The sequence below is a fragment of the Athene cunicularia genome (assembly GCF_003259725.1).
Source record: "Athene cunicularia isolate RWA chromosome 14 unlocalized genomic scaffold, athCun1 chr14_part1, whole genome shotgun sequence".
Classification (NCBI taxonomy): domain Eukaryota; kingdom Metazoa; phylum Chordata; class Aves; order Strigiformes; family Strigidae; genus Athene; species Athene cunicularia.
In genome coordinates, this window is record NW_020799118.1 from 14,665,620 (window position 1) to 14,684,717 (window position 19,098).

General features: G+C 51.4%; 1 protein-coding gene across 5 annotated transcripts in view; it reads right to left on the reverse strand.

The window, feature by feature from the left end:
* Positions 1-6: 6 nt before the first annotated feature.
* The window catches only part of MGRN1 (mahogunin ring finger 1), a 45,724-nt gene continuing 26,632 nt past the window's right edge, over positions 7-19,098 (reverse strand). The window contains exons 7-17 of one of the 5 annotated variants that reach the window (XM_026859000.1): positions 16,114-16,161; positions 11,670-11,738; positions 9,379-9,538; positions 7,483-7,592; positions 6,513-6,578; positions 3,790-4,013; positions 2,719-2,842; positions 2,130-2,175; positions 1,412-1,519; positions 782-793; positions 56-169 (exon numbers count right to left, since the gene is read on the reverse strand). In XM_026859000.1, the coding sequence (XP_026714801.1) occupies positions 786-793; positions 1,412-1,519; positions 2,130-2,175; positions 2,719-2,842; positions 3,790-4,013; positions 6,513-6,578; positions 7,483-7,592; positions 9,379-9,538; positions 11,670-11,738; positions 16,114-16,161 (963 nt within the window). In that variant the 3' untranslated portion in view covers positions 56-169; positions 782-785. Of the gene's footprint in view, positions 170-781; positions 827-1,411; positions 1,520-2,129; positions 2,176-2,718; positions 2,843-3,789; positions 4,014-6,512; positions 6,579-7,482; positions 7,593-9,378; positions 9,539-11,669; positions 11,739-16,113; positions 16,162-19,098 lie in introns of all 5 variants that reach the window. The other 4 variants (XM_026858999.1, XM_026858997.1, XM_026859001.1 and 1 more) reach the window with 4 other exon arrangements.

Below are 19,098 nucleotides of genomic sequence, written 5' to 3' on the forward strand. Positions count from 1 at the left end.
GAGGCTGCGCCGGGGGTCCCGGCTCCGGCGGCAGGGGCAGGGAGGTCCGGCCCTGCTCACGAGAGGCTCTGCTCATCCTCCAGGTGAAGACGCGTCTGCTCGAAGAGAAGGGGCTGCGTGGGGCTGCCGGTGCCGCGGCCGGGGAGCGTCTTGGTGAAGTCGGATGAGCCTGAGGGAGGAGAAAGGGGGTTCAGCCCCGATAACGCCGGCCCTGGGGTCAGACTAAGAACCCAAGCAGGGTGCTTGGCCCTGGGGAGAGGGCGGCATGGACCAGGGAGACCATTCCCCCCCAACACCCCCTCCTGCCCTGCACTGACCATAGGAGAGACAGGGCTGGAGCCCACGAGCTCCATCCCCCCCTGCCCCTGCTAAGATGGGGGTTCAGCAAGCACCAGGGTGGGACAGAGGACACGAAGGGGACACACCATCTGCCACCAGCCTGGGAGAAGCCAGCAGGGGCCTGGATGGTCATGGTGCCCACGAGGCAGCAGAGCCCTCACCCGGGAGCCCAGCTGAAGCCCGTGGGGAGGGCAGGGGTTTCTGCTGCCCCGCCTGGGGTCCTGGCACTCAGGGATAAGCGGGGAGCCCTGCGCGTGCCAGGAATAGGAATGGAGCCAGGACAGAGCCAGCAGTGCAGCCTGGGTGGTTTGCTGCCCCCTCCTTCCCTGCCCCCATGGCCAGGACCAGCTCTGTCCCCACTCTGGCCTGGCTGCCAGCCTTCCCAGGAGGGGCCCTGCTGCCCCGCACAACAGCGATGCACAAGAAGAATGAGAAGACGTACCAGCTTACTCCTCTATACCAATAGAGCAGGAATCGGGACCCAGTGCTGCCCAAGATAGGAGGGAGGAAGGCAGACAGAGAGGGAAGGAGACATTAGAGAAGTACTCAGAACGGACTGCAACTCTACGGAAGAAAACAGGCTGCAACAACAACAGTCAGGGGTGAGGCCAGCAAAGCACAGCACCCGCAGCCCTGCCCGCCATGACACCACCCCGCAGCAGAGGGGTGCCCACTGCCCCCCACGCCGTCCCAGATGGTTCCCCTCCCTCGGCCGATAGCAGGAGCAGGTTGGGGGCAGGCACGGGAGGCCATGGTCACATAAACTGTGCCACTGGGTGGCCACAACTCAGAGAGGAGAAAGGAGGGGAAGGACAGAGACAAAAGGGTGAGGGAGGAGGAGAGTGAAGGCGGGGGGAAGTTACCTCTGTATTAGCCCCCCTCGCCCACATTCACTCTGCCCACGGGGAGGAAGCAGGAGCCTGTGCTCCGTGCAGGTGCCTTCTTGTCCCATCCAAAGGCTCCACAAGCCACGCCGGCTGGGGAGGCTGCCCGTGGTCAGGCACACAGCCCACACACGCCCCGGCCTGGCAGGTCGGCAGTTCGCCTCTGACCCCAACGGCGCGGCCATTACCTGGCAGGTAGACGTCTACCGGGGGGTCACTCTCCGACTGCGTCAGGCTCCTGTGCTCACCGCAGCTGCCGTCCTGCAGGACGTCTTCGACCGAGGGCGGGCGGCTACCTAGAACCAGCCGAGAGCACAGCCCTCAGCCCCCAGCCCAGCGCTGCAGGACGGGTTGAGAACTTCCACGTGAGGAAGCTGCCCGGGCCCCCCCCAGCCCCACAGAGGTCTCAGGAGAGCGGTCAGACTGGTCCAGGTCACAGTGCCAAAGGGACAGCTCTGTTCACACACAGGCTTGTGTCCCAAAACGCACCCAGCACTCCCCTCCCACCCTATCCTCGTGCCCTCTGGATGCTGACTGAGCACAGACCCATCCCAAGACATGGGGCACAACCTGCATGCCCAGCATCGTGGCCACGCTCTCACCAGGACCACACTGGTGCACGCAGCCACCTCCCTCCTCAGCCCGTGGCGTGGGCAGCTCCACGTGTGTAGAGCTTACAGCAAGGATAGATGCTTGGCAAGTAAACCAGGGAGATCTGTTGATTTTTTCCCCACCTCCCAGGAGCAACCAGGGTCCCAGTGATGCACTGCTGTGGGACGGGATTTCAGGGGCTGGGTGTTTCTGAACTCATAGGTCCATTCCCCAGCTGTCCCCATTCCACCACAGCAGAGCTGGACACCAAGCCAAGGCCTGGCTGCCCCCACGGCCAAGTGCACACTCACTCACCCTGCTGCAGGGACGAGCCCTCCTCGATCTCTTCCCCTGCCACGCTCTGTAAGGAGGAACAGCACAGGTTACTTCTGTGGGCTGGAGGCCTTTGCTGTGCTTGTCTCCTGCTACGGCTTTCTCCAGAGAGCTGGACTTGGGGCCAGGACTGCATTCAGGGAGGGAGCAAGGGGCCATCCACCAGTGCTGTGGCACCACAGGCCAGGATGGAGGGGTTTTACAGGCAATGGCAGCAGGTGCTGGAAGCCCAGCAAGGCCCAGCTTCCACCCCTGCCACAAACACGGCTGGGCTTGCCCAGGAAGCTAGGGGAATGCTCTGACATAGCTCCAGCCAAGTGGCTTTCGAATGCCCCAGCTCCAAAAGAGATGTTAGGGGCACAGGGAGCAGCTACCTCCTTCCTTGTGGAGCCCTATAGGTAAACAAAGACAGCCGAGACTGCTGGCTCTGCGCTACTCACGCTAATAAGCTCATCTTTACCCTGTCACTGAGGAAGTGATGGCCCTTCAGGAGACACCTCCCATGTCTCAGAAGAAGCCCTCCCAGAAGAGCTCTGGCTCAAAGCAGCTCCCCAACAGAGCACAGACTTACTTCTGGAGAGCTGGTCTCTCTCAGGACCAGCTCACCCCCGCTCAGCGCTGGCTGTGAGTCAGAGTCCTCGGAGAGCTTCTCTTCATCCTCCTCATGGATCGGGGATGAGGGAGACCGTAGTGTGCTGCGGCAAGAGAAACTCAATTTGCAAGGAGCAGCCATGCTGCCAGCACTGTGGGCCCTGCCAGATTTGGTGGCAGCAGCTCAAGCTGTCACCACCCCTGCCCCGTCCCTCCACCAGCAGCAGAAGCCAACACACACAAGTAGGAGCTCAAGCTATTGAGATAAATTCACCAGGGCCCTCCAGTATCAGCTACTCAGAGAACAGCAGCAGCAGATTTCTGGGACAGAGCCAAGTGGTGCAGAGCTCCAGCACAGTAACACAACTCAGACAGATCTGCCTTTGCATGGAAAGCAAGAGGCCCAGGTCCCACGTTGCTCCTCACACCTCCAGGGCTCCCTTCCCAGGGGGAAATCTGGAATGGAGCACGGTGAGGAGTGCAGGAACAAACCCCCTCTGACCCCATCTGTACAGCCCCACAAGGGACATGTGAAGGGCACCTGCAGTGGGCTGCCCACTCCACGGCATCCACACCTCTATCCTCCATCACAAGGCCAGCAGAGGAGGCTTCAGGCAACAACTAAAAGATCTCATTGAGCATTTTGTGCTCTGAAATTTCAGGTCATTTCCCTCCCCATTCTTTTGCTCCTGGGGACCTCCACAGAAAGCTGAAATCCAACAAGGTTTGGATGTCAAATGCAAATTAAGGGACTAACTGCATTGGAAAGGAGACATTTCCATCCAAAGTGTGGATTAAAGTCTCCTTGTTAAAAATCCTTTCTTCTGGTGACAAAGCCAGCCCTTAGGAGACTTAAGCTGGTAACCTCAGGCTGAATGCAGGGGTGATGTCCCAACTCTCTGGCACGAGTACCTGCTGGCCTCCTAAAATTCTGAGTTAGCAGTGCTACCAGTGATGAGACCACCCAGAGCCCTCTCCTGGCTCCCAGTGCAAGTGGCTACAAGCCCTCAGGGCTTGCAGGAGGAGTGGACCCCTCCATCCCCATGCTGACCTATCTGGAGACTTGCTCCGCTTGCCCTTTTGGTGGCTGCTCTCCACAGCTTTGTCCATCCCAACAAGCGGCCGGCTGGCAGGTGGCATCCCATCCACCACACCCGAGTAGTTGATTTCATCATACAGAGGAGCTGACGGGATGGAGGGGGAGACAGAGCGAAGGCCATTCAGTGCTTCCAGCAAGGAAATGGGCTCATAGCCTGGAGGGATGTTGTCAGAGCTCTGTGGGCAAGAAGGAGAGTGTCATGTTAAGAAACGCTCCCCAGGACAGAAGCCCCCCTAGAAAGGGGTGGCCCTGCTGCAATCCAGCCCTGCACCTCCCACATCACACTCCCCAGCAGCCCATCCCCTCCACAGACCCTCAGCCTCCTTTCCCTGCAACAGCCATACATTCCCCTTCGGGTTGTAATGCTGGTGATGCTCCAGGCAAGTTTCCAGAGCCATGCTTGAGAGTCTGGACATCTCAGGAGGCCAGAACATGGCTGGGCACCCCCCACCATCTTTTCAATAGCTGGGCAAGGGGAGTGAAAAAGCAGGTTCCTAACAAAGCTGCCATAAAATTAATTTGGATTTTTTTCTCCTAAAAGTTCCTTCAATGGTTTAGAGACCCTTCCAGCTCAACAAGTACCCCACTTGTGGTTCCAGCCCCAGTACACACAGCTGTTTCACAGCACTACCAGTGTTACTAAGAGAGTGTCAAAGGAAGGGAGTACATCCTCAGAGCCTACACGACTTCCACTTCTCCCATGGTCTCAGTTCTCTCAGCTGCTAACGGTGGCTCTCTGCACAGTCGCCAACGCTGAAAGGTAGGAAAAGGATCACAGAACCACTGATCCCGTAAGAGAGGAAGGCAAAACTGCACCAATTCTCATTCCCTCTGTAACTCACTAAGCTGCCAGTCAAAGGGACCCTTGCAAAGCCAGTAAACCAACCGGTTTAATTCCAAAAATCCTCCTGATCATAAAGATCCTGTGGACAGAGACAAATGCAGTTTATGCTGCAACCCAGCAAGTCACAGACAGCTCAGCCCAGCCTGCTGCAAACCTAGAGGCAAGACTGCAGCAGTCCAGGCCTACACTAAATTGAGCTGTCTCAGCCCTGTATCCTCAGGGAGATGGTTTTACATCGTACCTAAGATGGCATGTCTCTGCAAAGCCTGGCCATGAACTCCTGTAGCTTCTCTGTGCCTCATTTCCCAATCACACAGCTGCAGATGAGCCTGCCCAGCAACCTGTTCCAACACAGCCATTAATTTGGTGTGAGTTGATTGCTGAACTGACTCACTTGTGGTCACAGAAGGAGCTGGATCTGATGGGGAGGAAAGAACAAGTGGCACCCGGGGTCCAGCACCAACTCACATGCCTTAAGTATGGTGTTGTGATGGTTATGAGCTTGTGCTGAAGACCACAGCTGGACAGCTGGTGACTGCAGGATAACCAAGGCAGCTGAACGAGGAATCGGTTCACAGTTGCTGCCACCTGTAGGCTGTGGGGCCAAAAGCTATCTCCACAAAAACATTTCATTTCCGGACAGCAGCTCAGAGGTGCTATTTTGTCTCCCTCACTTTTCTGTCCACAAAATCCCCTGGCTCACGTTTGGGACATTTTTCTTCTGGCTGTGTAGACCAAAGCCTGAGGGTTCAAAGGCTACTCATTTTGGTGCGCTGTTATGAAAACTCAGGTTCTGCAGCACAGCTCAGAGGAGGAGTTCTCAGCCTCACTGCAAGTTACTGAGCTTTCAAACAACCCTAAGAGACACTGCTCTCTCTAGAAACACTACTACATCACCCATAGCACCCACTGCTCTGGCAGTACTGCTAGTCACTGCAGGAGGCTTAGAGAGAGCCAGGGTCATGCCAAGCTTTCAGTAGCCTCATTACCTGAACCCAACCTCAGGTTTTCCCCAGACCTGAGAGTAAGCCACGTTCCTCTGAAGGCCTAGTATTTAGGCAAGCTTGAGCAAAAGAAAACTGCAGCCTCCTTGATACCAACAACAGCTGTAGCTGCATTTGATGGGAGTACACAGAGGGCACAGACAGACCCTTCCTGGCCTAGGGGTCCCCCTAACCTTTCCCCTTCCCAGCTCCTGGTCCCCCACAACTGCCATTCATGTTTTCCCTTGCAGTGTTCCAGTTACATGCTCTCACACCAAATCAGAGAGACAGTCCCCAACAAGCTTCATCCTTCCTGTTTCTGTAGAACAGCCCACTGCAGCCAGTGTTCCTGAAGAGAAGATCTGGTCCAACAGCACCTATTTTGTCTACCTCTACATCCCAGCACTGTGGTGGAAACCACAAGATGTGTCCACACCAAACTGCCAAGGGGATGAGACACGTGCAAGGAAGCTTTTGGGTGAGCCAAGGGGTCAGCAGCTTGTCCACAGTCCTACAAAGATACAAAAATGCCTTGGCCAGGAACTATAAAGCAGCCAGGCTCAGGACCTGCGGACAGTCCCTGAGAGGCAGCATCAGACTGCTGTGGCAAGCTGCTTCCATCTTGCTTATTCCTCCACACACAAACCAGGGAGGTAAGTGATCATCTGTGCAGGGTGTGAGCATCTCACAGCTAATGTGGAGGCAGTATGCGGAGTGTCGCAGCCTGTGCAGGGGCACAAGTCAAGCCCAGCATGTTAGCAAGCCCTCGCGTGTGTAACACTTCCACGTGCTGGTGACACTGCTGGCAAAGAACTGCTGTAGGAGCAAATACAACCAAGTCCACTTACTGTTTCCCTTCTAGGTTTCCTGCTGGGCAGGGAGACAGTGCTCACTTTAAGGGGTTTAAAGGGACACTGTCAAGAGAAAACCATGTTTTAAAGAAGTTGTTTCTTGAGGTTAGTGACACGAAGAGACACACAGCATCTCCTCACCCCGCTCCAGGTGACAGCACCTCCTTCCTCTACACACCACACTTTGCTTCACAACAACCCTCAGGGTTTCTCCCCTGCCCTATTTCTTAGCCCCAGTTGAAGGCAGCAGGTCTACAATGCTGCAGAGGACAGATGGATAAAACCAGGCTTTTTCTGTGGCACTATCTTTCTGTTCCCATGGAAGTCTGTAAGATGATCTAGATGCAGATGTCCCTCTCTTTACTCTGTGTCTCACCAGAGCCAGCTGTGCAAGAGCACTGCTCAGGAAATGAGCTGCTGCCCTCACTGCACACACGAGCCACCAGCACCACACTTCCCATCCTACGCTCCCTCAGCTGTCTGCACTCAGGGAGGCTGGCACAAAGAGGCCTTTCTGCTGCCATGCTGGGAACCCCGATGCCAAGGGCACTTCATCAGAGTGCTGCCACACAGATGTGCATGCAAGTCAAACCACCACCTCTCCCATTTTCCCAACTCCCACCTTGTCAGGACCAGAGTCTGTCACTTTTCTGCTGGGACAGGCCCTGAGAAACCTTCTCAGAGTAAGGTTTCTGTGGATTTGTTTCCTCCAAAAGACAGGAAAGCACTTGGCTAAAACCAGTTGTATTACTAAACCACAAGAGTAGATCCACAAGAGGAGGTTGTCTAGCGGGGTTGACAAGAAAGGCTGCACTGCTCAGGAAGTCCTTGCTCCAGAGGCCTGAGCATATCTCCTGAGGTCAGAGGGGCACCAGCCATCAGGCTGAGCAACTCGTGCAAGCACAAGCTGCCTGCTCAGGCTGAGACCAGCGCTCAGACTTTGCACATGGGGTTGTGAGGTACTTACAGAGTGCTCATCATGGTCAACGCTCTGTGCCAAGACAGGGCTGAATGACACCGGTGACAGAGCCCCCGGCTTCTTCCTCACAGCCCGGATCTGCAGCAGGGCACGGAAGGCTAGGAGAGAACAGTAGACAAGTGACAACACGGCTAAACAGGACCAGGCCATGCCAGAACTCCTCGGCTTGCTGCAGACACACCATTGGCATGGGGCAGCTCCCCGTGTGCATGGGGAGCAGGGCCATGGAGCACACCAATTCTAGTCAATTGATCTAGACAGGGGAAAGATCTGCTGGCCAGAAAACTCTGGGTACACACAGCCCTTGGGGTGAACAGGCACTGCCTGCCCCAGTACAGTTGTGTACAGAGGCACTTCAGGCCCGATACCATACAACACAGTAAGAAAATCATGAGCTCAGCCTTGGGCAGTGCACTGCAAGCTACAGGATGGGGGAGATGGAGGGGGGGGAGCCTCACGTAAAACCACTTTAGGTTCATTCAGACCCCACAGGTCTCAGCCCCAGGCTCCAGGTGGTGCTGGAAGCATCGTGCCTGCCATCGGCTGCTCACTCACCAGCCAGCACTGTGTGGTGAGAGGCTCTGCAGTAGCTACGAACCCAGCCAGAGAGTTAGAGGCGATGCCCCTCTCTCGAGCACAGCCATCCCTTGGTCCTCCCACCACAACAGCTTTGATCTCCACTCCCTGCCCGCAGTCCCGTTTTCTATCTGCAGATCTTTAATATCATTAGTTCCTCTGTGCCAAGGGCGCATATGAATGAGCCAGACATCTGTTCTGATGCAGCTGTGAGAACTTGCTCATACATAAGGAAAAGCCCAGGCATTTCCCTAGTTCTTGCAGCACCCAGCCGCTTGCAAGATCAGCCTAGAGCCAGAGGACAGAGGTGCAAATCTATCCTTGCTGCTTCTGCACTCCCCAGAAGCAGATTCCCAGGAAGACTGACACAGGGGCACTTCCCAAACAAATACTACCTACTCCACTGCAGCATGCAGATGAGGTAATGCTGTTCCTGTGTTTTAAGTGCTAGTTACAGTCAAAGCTGCCTGGCACTTCCTCTGATAAGATCTTCTTTTTGGTTACTGCACCTTTGCCAAATTTGAACTGTTTAGACTTAATTTCTCAGGCCAAACATCTGTCTTGGGCTGGTTTTTCTTTTCCTGAGAAGTATCAATTAGATACAATCAAATACCGCTGAGACCAAGCACAGGATAAAACACATATCTGTCTATTACACCAAAACCACAGGCATTTTCTTAAAAGACTCCTATGCCTCTGTGCTTTTGAGAAAAGTGCCACCTGAGTGTCAGAACAGGTATTTCATTTTTTACATCTTTAGGGAGCTCAGCAATGCAAGGGTTAAGCAAATCCTCCTAACTCTCCTGGCAAAGCAAAGGACTCCAAATCGACTGTTATCTCATCTCTGCCTCCCTGGTAAAGTCAGAGTAAGGTTGTCAGAGGGAAAAAAAAAAACCAACAAAAATCATGCTAAGTACTTGGACATCCATCTGGCAGGGCTGGCTGCTGTCTTGGCCAGGTACTCTCAGGATAAAAGCTTCTACATGCCCTTCTTTGGGGATATTCCATCATCTTCACCAAAACACAAGAACTGCCTACATGGCATGGCTCAGAGCTCCTGCACCTTCATATCCATGCCAGGGAGGCACTGAACAAAGGGCCATTCTCCCATGTGCTCTCCTCCTTCCCTGTTCAAGGACAGTTATTTTAGGTGCCAGGAATCATCAGATGCCAGTGAGAACAGCAGCATGTTTGATGCTGAGCCTTGGGGTGGGTATATAAAATACATGCTCCTTCTCACAGCCTGTACTGACTTAACAGGAGCCTAGGAAGGAGAAAGATGCCCTTGCTTCCTGGGCACATACTCACGCAGTCTGCAGATGGGGCAGTTGTTGGCCTGGTAGCGCAGGGTGTCAGCACAGGAATTGCACAGACAGAGGTGTCTGCAGGGCAGGATGAGGGTGTCACGGAGGTCAGACAGGCAAACTACACACTCGTTGCTGTTGTCGCTGTTCTCATCATCTGAAGGCTGCAATGAGAGGCAAGACGTTGGCATGTGAATGGTAAGGGCCACACTGAACTGCCAAGGGAAATTTCCCACCCAAAAGTCTGTCAAACTGCTGGCATCTTCTTTCCACAGCTCTCAGCAAGGGTTTCTCAAGAAGAGCAAGCTCCAGCCCACACAGCCCTGCTACAGACACTCCCTCCTCTCAGGGCTCTGCTCTGAGCTCACTAAAGGCCAGAGCCCTGTGAATTCATGGCACAGCTGTCCTTCCCCAGAGCTAGGCTGTGTGCAGCAGGGAGCCCCCTTGGCTGAGGGGGACCAAGAACAAGCTCCTGCCTGCCAGCCTGGTGGCTCCCAGTGTCAGCAGGGAAAGTGGGCTCTCTGGCAATCCAGTCTGTCTGCCCCACGTCCATGAGAGCAGCCCCACAAGGAGCTGCCTGCCGACTGTGGCAGGCAGCAGGTCTGGCTGCTCCTGGGCTGGACAGAAGGAGGCACTCCAGCCATGCCTGCCCAGTTTCCACAGGCCCTCTGAATAAGTGACGCAGTGAGTGGTTCTCCTGCCACAGCATCTTCACCAGTGTCCTGTGCTGGCACAAGGTTTGATGCAGCAGCAGGAGAACCAGTCTGGGATGCTCACCTGCTGACAGCCACCCTGGTAAAAAGGTCAGTGTGAACCCACTCAACTTCAACGTGCAACACACTAGTCTTTCAGTCACTCAGAGCCCCAGAACCTTGGATTACAACCACCAAGCAAGCTATTGCTGGAAGGGGAAACCCACCCTCCAACCACAAAAGCTCTCTTCACTGATACCCGAGAACCTCCTAGTCTCCCCTCCAGTGACAAAGAAGTTATTCCAGAGCCCACCAAACTGCTGAATCTGCATGGGCCACCATCCACCTTCATCTGATCCCACTTAATGGTGCCTCTTCGGTCACCAGGGCTAACACATGCTAGATGACAGGCAGCCTCGGTGTAAACTGCAACACACACCATCCGCTGCTGCCACATCCACACCCAGCCTGCTGACTATGCCAGCAAAACGCTGCAAGCCTGTCTGCTTCGTCACATGCACTCCTCATCTATTTTGGGAGGTAGGGAGGGCAGGCTTTTTGCTTTCCCATTCACACGGTTAGCTAAGTAGGAAGAACAAAAATGGCCCCAGGCCACTTGTCTGATGGGCCACAAATGTGTGATTGCTGGATCAGGAGAATCATCACAAGACCCTGGAGGACCCAAGCAGAAACCTTCAATCCTCTTAAATAGATCCTGTGCTATAAAAATCTTTGAAAAGACTTCTCCCTCCTGCCTCTTCAGGTGCTACCTGTTGGTACAGACAGATAGAGATCACAGGATGCTTTGGGCAGGACACTGCATTGCTTACAGAGGAAATCCTGCTTGTCTTGCTCTGTGGCTACTCCTCTGCAAATCACACACGACACAACCAGAGCAGTCTGGTCCCAAGGCCAGCACTTGGTACACTCTGCAGACCAGGTGGCAGCAAAGGGCAACTCTACATAAGGCTAAAGCAAGCATAAAGCAGTCATGTAATCTGCATGGCTGTGCAGAAAGCTGGGATGCAGCAGAAGCTCCTGCCTAAAGACATGGCATGGTTATGGCATTTCCTTATACATCACTTAGTGATGCTGTGCTCCTTCTTGCAGGGATCACAGGCTGCCCTCTGGACCCTGGCAAGCCCTAGAGAGCTCAGTTCCCTGCAACACTGCAGGAACATGCAGTGCCTCCCAAACAGGAGAACATGAAGGAGTCACAGGAGGGATGCACAGACACCACCTTGACTGCAGAGAGGCAGCAACGCTGGCCCACAACTGTCTCTACAAGCCCTAAAAATCAGTGCTCTGAAACACCCACAGGGCACTGATGCCCTTTCTCTCCCAGCAATCCCAGCCCCAGGGAACATCCTCAAGACTCTCAAGCTATCTCAGCACAACTTCACTGACTGTCTGGGCCTTACAGCAGTGAGGACCTGTTATACCTGGTCTTCTTCCGTGTCTGCATGAATGACACAGACTGGGAATGTCATTCTGGGAAGCACCTCCACATGGCCCTGCCAAGCCCCATAGTTAAGCTCAAAAGCAGAAGGTACAGGCTGGAAACCCACAGCTCAGGGAGCAGGAGCCTCCTCAGCACCTTTACCTTGGTCTCTTGGTTGTTTTTGTTCTCAATGCCATAAATCTCCTGAAGCAGATAGCTCACCCGGTCAACCTAGGGAAGAAGACAACAGTTGGAGCACCAGCTGCTCTGTCATTGCTGTTTCATGATCACCTCCCCTCCCACCCTGTTATAATGTCCACGTTACACCCACAACAGCCAGCTCCCCCATAGCTACATGAAAAAGTTAACAGAAACAAACATTGCAAAGGACAGCTGAGAGAATGAGTCTCTCCTTGCTCAAAAAGTGGTGCCCAGCCTGTCCAGTCTGAGCAAGGAGTCCAACCAGCCACTTTTGTCACTATCAAAATCATCTAAAAAATAAGTACTCTGCTTGTCTCAGAAATCTAGAGGGAACATGTACTCAAATAGGCCAGAGGCAACCAGCCTTCCACAGACCTCTCCTTCTGTGAAGTACTGCTTAACTCTAACCAAGATGAGCTTCCACCCATCTTTGTAACCTCAGCAGAGGTTGTCACTGGCACATCAATGGCTGCACTTCACTTCCCTGTTCATCACCTGGGAGCATAAGGTCAAGCTATCAAAGACAGACCATATTCCTTAGCATGAGAAGCACTTGAAGGACAACCCTACATTAATGCAGTGTCATTTATTACCATTCCCAGGCCCTTGGTGGCATCTCTAAATTTAGGTGTGTGGTGGCAGAAAGTGCTCTAGACACTCACAGCCTCAAGCCTGAGACATACTCCTCCAAGCCACGCTGCTATGCAAAAGCTGGCAGCTGCCTCGGAACTCCCCTGCACAGGTGAATTAAAGCACTGAGACAAGAAGGGCTGATGGTTCAAGTCCCAGCAAGGCAAGCCCCCTCTGCACTGCGGGGTGTTCTCCCCTGTTCCCTGGCTTAGCCAGCAAGTACAGCATGAGACTCTTAGAGCTGTGAGGAACAGCCCCTACAAGGATGCACAAAGATACTGGCCCCCTAAGATTTGGTGCTACATAGCAGCTTCCTCAGAACAGGGCGTGTTCCTCTGCATAAAACCCAGCAACAGGTAAAATGGCAAAGGGGCTGCAAGGCATCAAAGTGACACATCTCGCAAACATGGAAAGGAAACACTTTCCTGCCATCTCCAGGAACTGTTCAGCTGACACCATACAGCGAAGCCAAGCCACTGGGAACCCAGTGCTTCAAGAGCTCATCAGTTCCAGGGCTTCTGACATTTCCATGTGTAATTGGCCTCTCTCCTCTCCTTTTGTTAAGCCAGGTGTTCAGAAGAGCAATGGCTTTTCCATGGGATTTCAGTGCTACAGAAGATGTCACATGTCAAGATACAGGCAGAAGCTAGCCATATCCAGCCCATTTCCCAGTTCAGAAATGCTCTGAGCTGGGACGCAGCAGCTTTAACAAACTAATTCCAGAATCTCCCCATTTAACTCAGCGTGCAGCTTACAGACAATCTGTTCTAGGCCTGCATTTCATGGCAATGAGGTCAGCTGTTGGACTGCTGAGCAAAATCCTCTGCAGCGGCTCACAACTCACCCAGGAAGTTTGGGAACAATTACGTGGGAGATGTCCTTTTGTAACTTGACATTTCAAAGAGAGTCTTGTTACAGCATCCTGACTCCTCGGAGGATCATGATGAGCAACAGTGAGCACAGAAGTGGACAGCTCGAAGCAAAGAAGAGGTCAGGAAGGAAGAGACCAAAGACTCTACAGGAGTCCACATTCATTTTAATTGCTTGCCTCTAAAAATCCCTAGAAGCTCATGTCCCAGTAGGAAAAGGGTGCAACATGGCTCTTAATAGAAAGATCTCTAGATTTTAAAAGAGTAGGAGTAAATAAGGAGTAGGTGATTGTACATAATGTAGTCCTTCACCTTCATGCTTCTCCAACCCATCCTGCACCACATTTTCCTTCCAAAGGCTTCTGTGGCTATATACAGCCTCAGCTGATGCACACAGGAGCCAGCGGCCAAGTCCAGGTCATGTTTTTCTGCTGATCCATCTGCTTGTATTCATCCATGCTGAATTTCTTTAAACAGGTTGGTACACACATTATACCTGATCTCAGCTGAGAGAACAAAGCAGTTCAGCTCATTAGCTGCTGCTGCCTGCTCCCAAAGAGCTTTAGAGATCAATGCACACAAAAGGTAACCAGCAATCCTGGCAGTGGCAAGGAGGGGAAGGCAAAAGAAAAGCAGCAATGGGGAAGAATGTACAATGTTAGACAGATGGCTTACTCCAGACATATACTCTATACCTCTGTACTCTTATGAGTGCAGATGCTATCTCAGTTTCAGTGGTACTGTGTGTTCTTCTAGCAAGAGCTTCCTTCTATTTTAAAAGCCATAGGAGAGAACATATAAGCATTACATTTTACAAACTGCCAGTAAAAAAGAAGTACCCACAACCAAACAGTGAGTGGGAAGGTTAGACGCTCTGCCAGTAAAGACAGACAAGCACACACTGTTTCACTGCAGGACTCAGCTATCCATACTATGGTAGGGTGGGAACGTCGCTGGAGAGCACTTCCAGCAAGACAGCCCTCCATTTGGGGAGTTCAGAGTGCTAAATGGAGGATGGTATACACACTCTGTTTGTGTGTACAGTAACTCAACACCGACTCAGACAGCTCACAGTTTTTTTAAAAAAAAACACAAACACCAAAAAAAACACCACAAAACCCCCCCAACTTAAAGAAAATGCCCAAAAAACCCCACAAGCAAGACAAATGAGCAGCTTTTCATCAGCTCACAAATGCTCTCCTCTGATCAGAAGAATATGTGAGAAAGAAGCACTGCTGGCATCACACAGCTCTGGCAGCCTCTTCCAGCACAGCACACAAGCTCTCCCTTCAGAGGCATCTCCTAGATGTTCCCACTACAAACCTGCCTTCGCACACTCAATACGCTCCCTTCCAAAGCAGTCTCTGCCTGTCTCTATTAAAAATACCTGTGGGACTCAGATCGACCAGCTAGCCAGGAGATCATGCTGCCACATGGCCAAGTTAAGCACCAAGGAAGGGAGGGGAGCACAGGTCAGTCTGGGACATGCAGGGCTCAGAACAGACGTCAGGCTGGAGTGCCAAGTAATTCACCACTAGCACCGGGATAAAGCTCTGGCAGCGAGGGCTAATATTTCTGTCCCTAGGCATGAGCAAGTCTGCAGGACAGGCTGTGAGCCTCTGAACAGCACTGGTGAGGCAGACAGTGAATTACTGAACGCAATTTTGATATATGATAAACTGGCTCTTTTATGACCTGGGGACCGGAAGGCACATTTTCAAGCAAGAAGTGTCTAATCAAGGCACTTAATGACCTTCTTGGTAGTAAAAGGCTTTTTAATTCAGATCAGAAAACCCTAGCCATCAATCACAGCCAGCTGAAGTCAAACTCATTTAAAGCAGAAATACAGCACACATCTAAAAGCAAAGGGATCGACCACCAAAATCTCATCTCTTTCTCCAAGACATTTCAAGCCGATGCTTGCAGCAGGATCACTGCCAGATTTCCTTTCAGAAGCCAGAATTTATGGCAATCTTAGCAGTTTGCAGTTGTTTATGTATTTCTCTCTGTGCAAAACTGGATGCAATTTCAATCTTGATAAGGCACTACACAGCTTCTAGGCATCACACCACACCTGGATAGGCTAAAAAAGGGCTACAGATCCCTGATGTTTTCATGTTTGCTAGTCTCCCTTCCTCCCCTCCTCTCAGAATGTGTGCTGTCTGGTACAAAGCAAGACCATGTCCGTGACTGCTTAAGTACCAGGATACTCGTAGGGGACAGGCAAGATGAACCTTAAAAGGTCTCAGTCCCTCAAGCTGTTCCAAAGATACCTTGGGCACAAAAAGGAAGCTTATGCAGAGAGAAGATGATCCCCTAATATCTTAACACACACAGATGTGGAAAGCTAACAGTTTTCAGCCTCCGGGTAGGACACTAGGAGACTGCAAAGATATCCTTCCACACCACAAAACACAGAACCTAAGGAGATCAGGCAGTGTCAATGAACAGATGTGCTTCACACTGCTTAACACATACAGCACTTAAGCTCATTTATGCAAACCTAATTTACTTACACCTATACACACATGAAAGTGTCAGTACTGTGTTTTGCCAATTTTGTATTCAAGTGCCAAATGCCAGCAAGGCAGGAATGTTTAAGAAAGACTGGATCTATACATAGTGCCTGCCTCCCAGAGCAGCACAGAGACCTCAGGCATCAACACTCTGCCAGTCCCACACTGCCATATTTGTTCCCCCAACACACATGTGGCTGTGCAGGAACCAACCCAATGTTAAGGGTTGCCAGCAGCTCATGGCCTTTCCTTGTGGTATCTGAGCTAACAAGGTGAGATCTCAGGCTCTCGATGAACTAACACAGAAGCTTCCCACTGGGTACAGTCAGGCACCTGTGGGACACCAGCACATGTCTTTAATCAAGCAATAGACAGGAAACAGGTACTTACAATCTGCTTCTGTTTTAACGGCTTCACAGAAAAACTGCCATCAACGTGCTAGCAGGAAAAAAAGGAAATGCATTAAATAGCTGAAGTGTACAATTAAGAGTAAAACAGTCATGATCAAGAGTTGGTGTCTGCTATGTATAACCAGGACAGCATGAATGGCAATTATTCTTGGCAGAGTTAGTGAAGCAGGGTATTGGAGTGCCCCTTGTGCAGAGCTAGACAGACTTGGCTCAAGTTAAACCTGGCTGAAGTGGGTCAGAGCACACACAAAACTCCCCTGGCACACTGGACGTTTTCAGGTTGCAAGCAGTCCAGCTGGGTGCACACACTTCTTCAGCCAGTCCAGCAAGACTCGGCAGGGGATATTTGTTAACACCCTAAATAACATCCAGTTACAGAGCCACTCTTGAGGCCAGAGCCCTGAGAGAGCAGGGGGCTGGCATCAGGCTGAGAACAAGGCCTGTCTACTGGATGGAGTCAGAAACAAGTCACATGTGCTCCACATTGCCATCTTCAGAGCTGCAGTCACCACCTCAAACCCTCACCTGCTCAGTGGCAGCAGGCAGGGCTGGAACAATTCTGTATGTACCGGATGTCAGAACTAGTGATAGGAATAGTGTGATATTTCTATTTTCTCCATCATCCACACGGGTCAACTTAACTGAAAGAAAACAAGTCTCCTGTCACAGCCTAGAGAGCCGGAAAGGAGACTTAGGGGAGACTCCAGCAGGCCCTCCTGCTGTGAACGTTGCAGATGTGCATCTGTTTGCTGAAACAATTTCAAAAGGAAGGAACAACAACATCACACCAAAAGACAAAACAGTCCTGTTTTCCAGGCAAACATTTGAGTGCCAAGTTTCTGCCTTTGGAAGAGCTGCAAGGCCAGACTACACAGATCATCAAGGTTACTATCTGACTCAAAGATACATATAAATAGCAAGTTACCAAGGCCTCCTGGTCTGTCTGTACTCTGAGAATGCTCTGGTGACCAGCAGCAGTGCTTATTAGCAAGGACCACCTCTGGATTTATGGACCTACACTTCAAAAGCTGCATTTATTCTAAGAACAAGAAATTTATTTTATTCAAACAGGGAGGAGAAAGAACCCAACAAGCACTTTGCCCTTAAAGATTCTGATCTTGTTTTAAGCATTCAGTGGAAGATAAGAAGTGGCCCCACCAGACAGCATCTCCCTCTCACAGAACACAGACTGAAAAAAGAAGGGAAGCTCTTTCAATCCTTGAGCTCAGACCTGGACATGGGACATAATCCAGCATTGATGGAATGGCCTGACCAGCTTTAGTTAGTTCCCAGCTTTGCTGCAGACCTTGTTCAGCTCCCTGAACATTACGGGAGCTTTTGTCATCACCTTTGTGCATTTACACATCTCAGAGGTTCTGCATAGTAGGTGGAATTTACCTATAATCCTTGAAATCCTGCTTTCAAAGCTGGAGCAGTTCAAGCCATTTTCCAATCTCACGTGACAGAAGTGTCCAAAGCTTCACTTCTGCCCTCACATTAATACATTCCCAATACATTTCCCAATTTCCTAGTTTCTATAAGGTGCTATTATTAAGCACTGGCCACAGGGTGCTAGAATGGGAATCTGTGACAAATCCAGGTCCAAGCAAAAGCTCTACTTCCTGACCACAGAGGCTGGGCTTACTGCAACAGCACTATGTTTGGATACTTGGAAAATAGCAACTAGACACACTCATTTCTAAGCAAAAATCATACTCGCATCATCAGATCCAAAGTCTAACCTGAACCAAAAAGCTATGAAGGCAATAGCCAGGGGAGCACAGGTGAATCTCACAGATGAGGAAGGTAAATGTGTAGAATACTTCAAAATCAGGCTGTAACATGCAGGAAACTGGTAGTCTTACTTATTTTTCTCTTCTCAGAAATGGCTGAACAATCATTTTGCAAGGCTAGGGGGTCTCCACCTATAGTGCTTTCCCACCAAGATGACAGATGGGCTCCAAACACTACAGCTTTCCCCAAGGACCCACTGCCCACACTGTCCTCCTCTCAGGTGCTGCTGAACAATGACTGAGGGATTCCAGTGTGGTTTATTTTTCCAGATGAGCTGGAGAAGGAAACTAGAAGAATAACATCCCCGCCCTAGTCCCAAGGGTGCTGCAGCTGCTCACCTCATTTCTGACAGATCTCTAATTTCCTGGAGTAAAAGTACCTTACAGAGCCAGTGCTCAGAGCAGCCTTTCTAACACAGGAAAACTTGATTTCTTCACATACTAAGTCCAACAAAAAAACAACCTAGAACACTTAGACCATCTTCCAGCCACAGGGTTTCCTTAGGACTGACTGTGCTTCTTCCCATGCCCTCTGACTCAGCTTGTTACCATCCGCATTATCCACCTAGGAGGGACAGAATAAGACCTGGCACTTGCTCAGGGATACAGCAGGAACTAAGCAGATTGAGAAACAGAAGTCAGCCACATGCCAGCCTGGAAGTGGGGAATTTCTAACAGCACAGCATTGATGCTGATCCTCTCTACATGCCCAGCTCTGCTCCAGCATCTCTTGCCTCATTTTAGCGTGTCACTACAAGTATCACTTGTCCAGAATATGTGTCTGCTGTATTACCACAACCAGACACAACATGGTGCAGTTACGATCCCACAACCATTTTCAGGGTCATGGGAAGAGATTTTGTTATCAAGGCTTGTGCGTACAGCTTGGCTTAGCCTTACCATGTAGGCAGCAGTCAGCTACATCAAACATGAAAAGCAGTGGAGATCAAAATCTTTATGCAGGATGTATCCTAATTCTTTAAAAGGGCTTGGTCCTACACGTAAACTAAGTCCAAACAATGGTGCAACAGGGTCTGGACACAGCAGATCCTGTTCTGCAAAGAGATCACGAGGCCCTGGAAAACTGCATTGTAGCAGCTGTGGTCAACACCTTCCGCCCTCAAACATCACAGCCACCCAGGCATGCCCTCTCCCCGCATACCGGAAACACC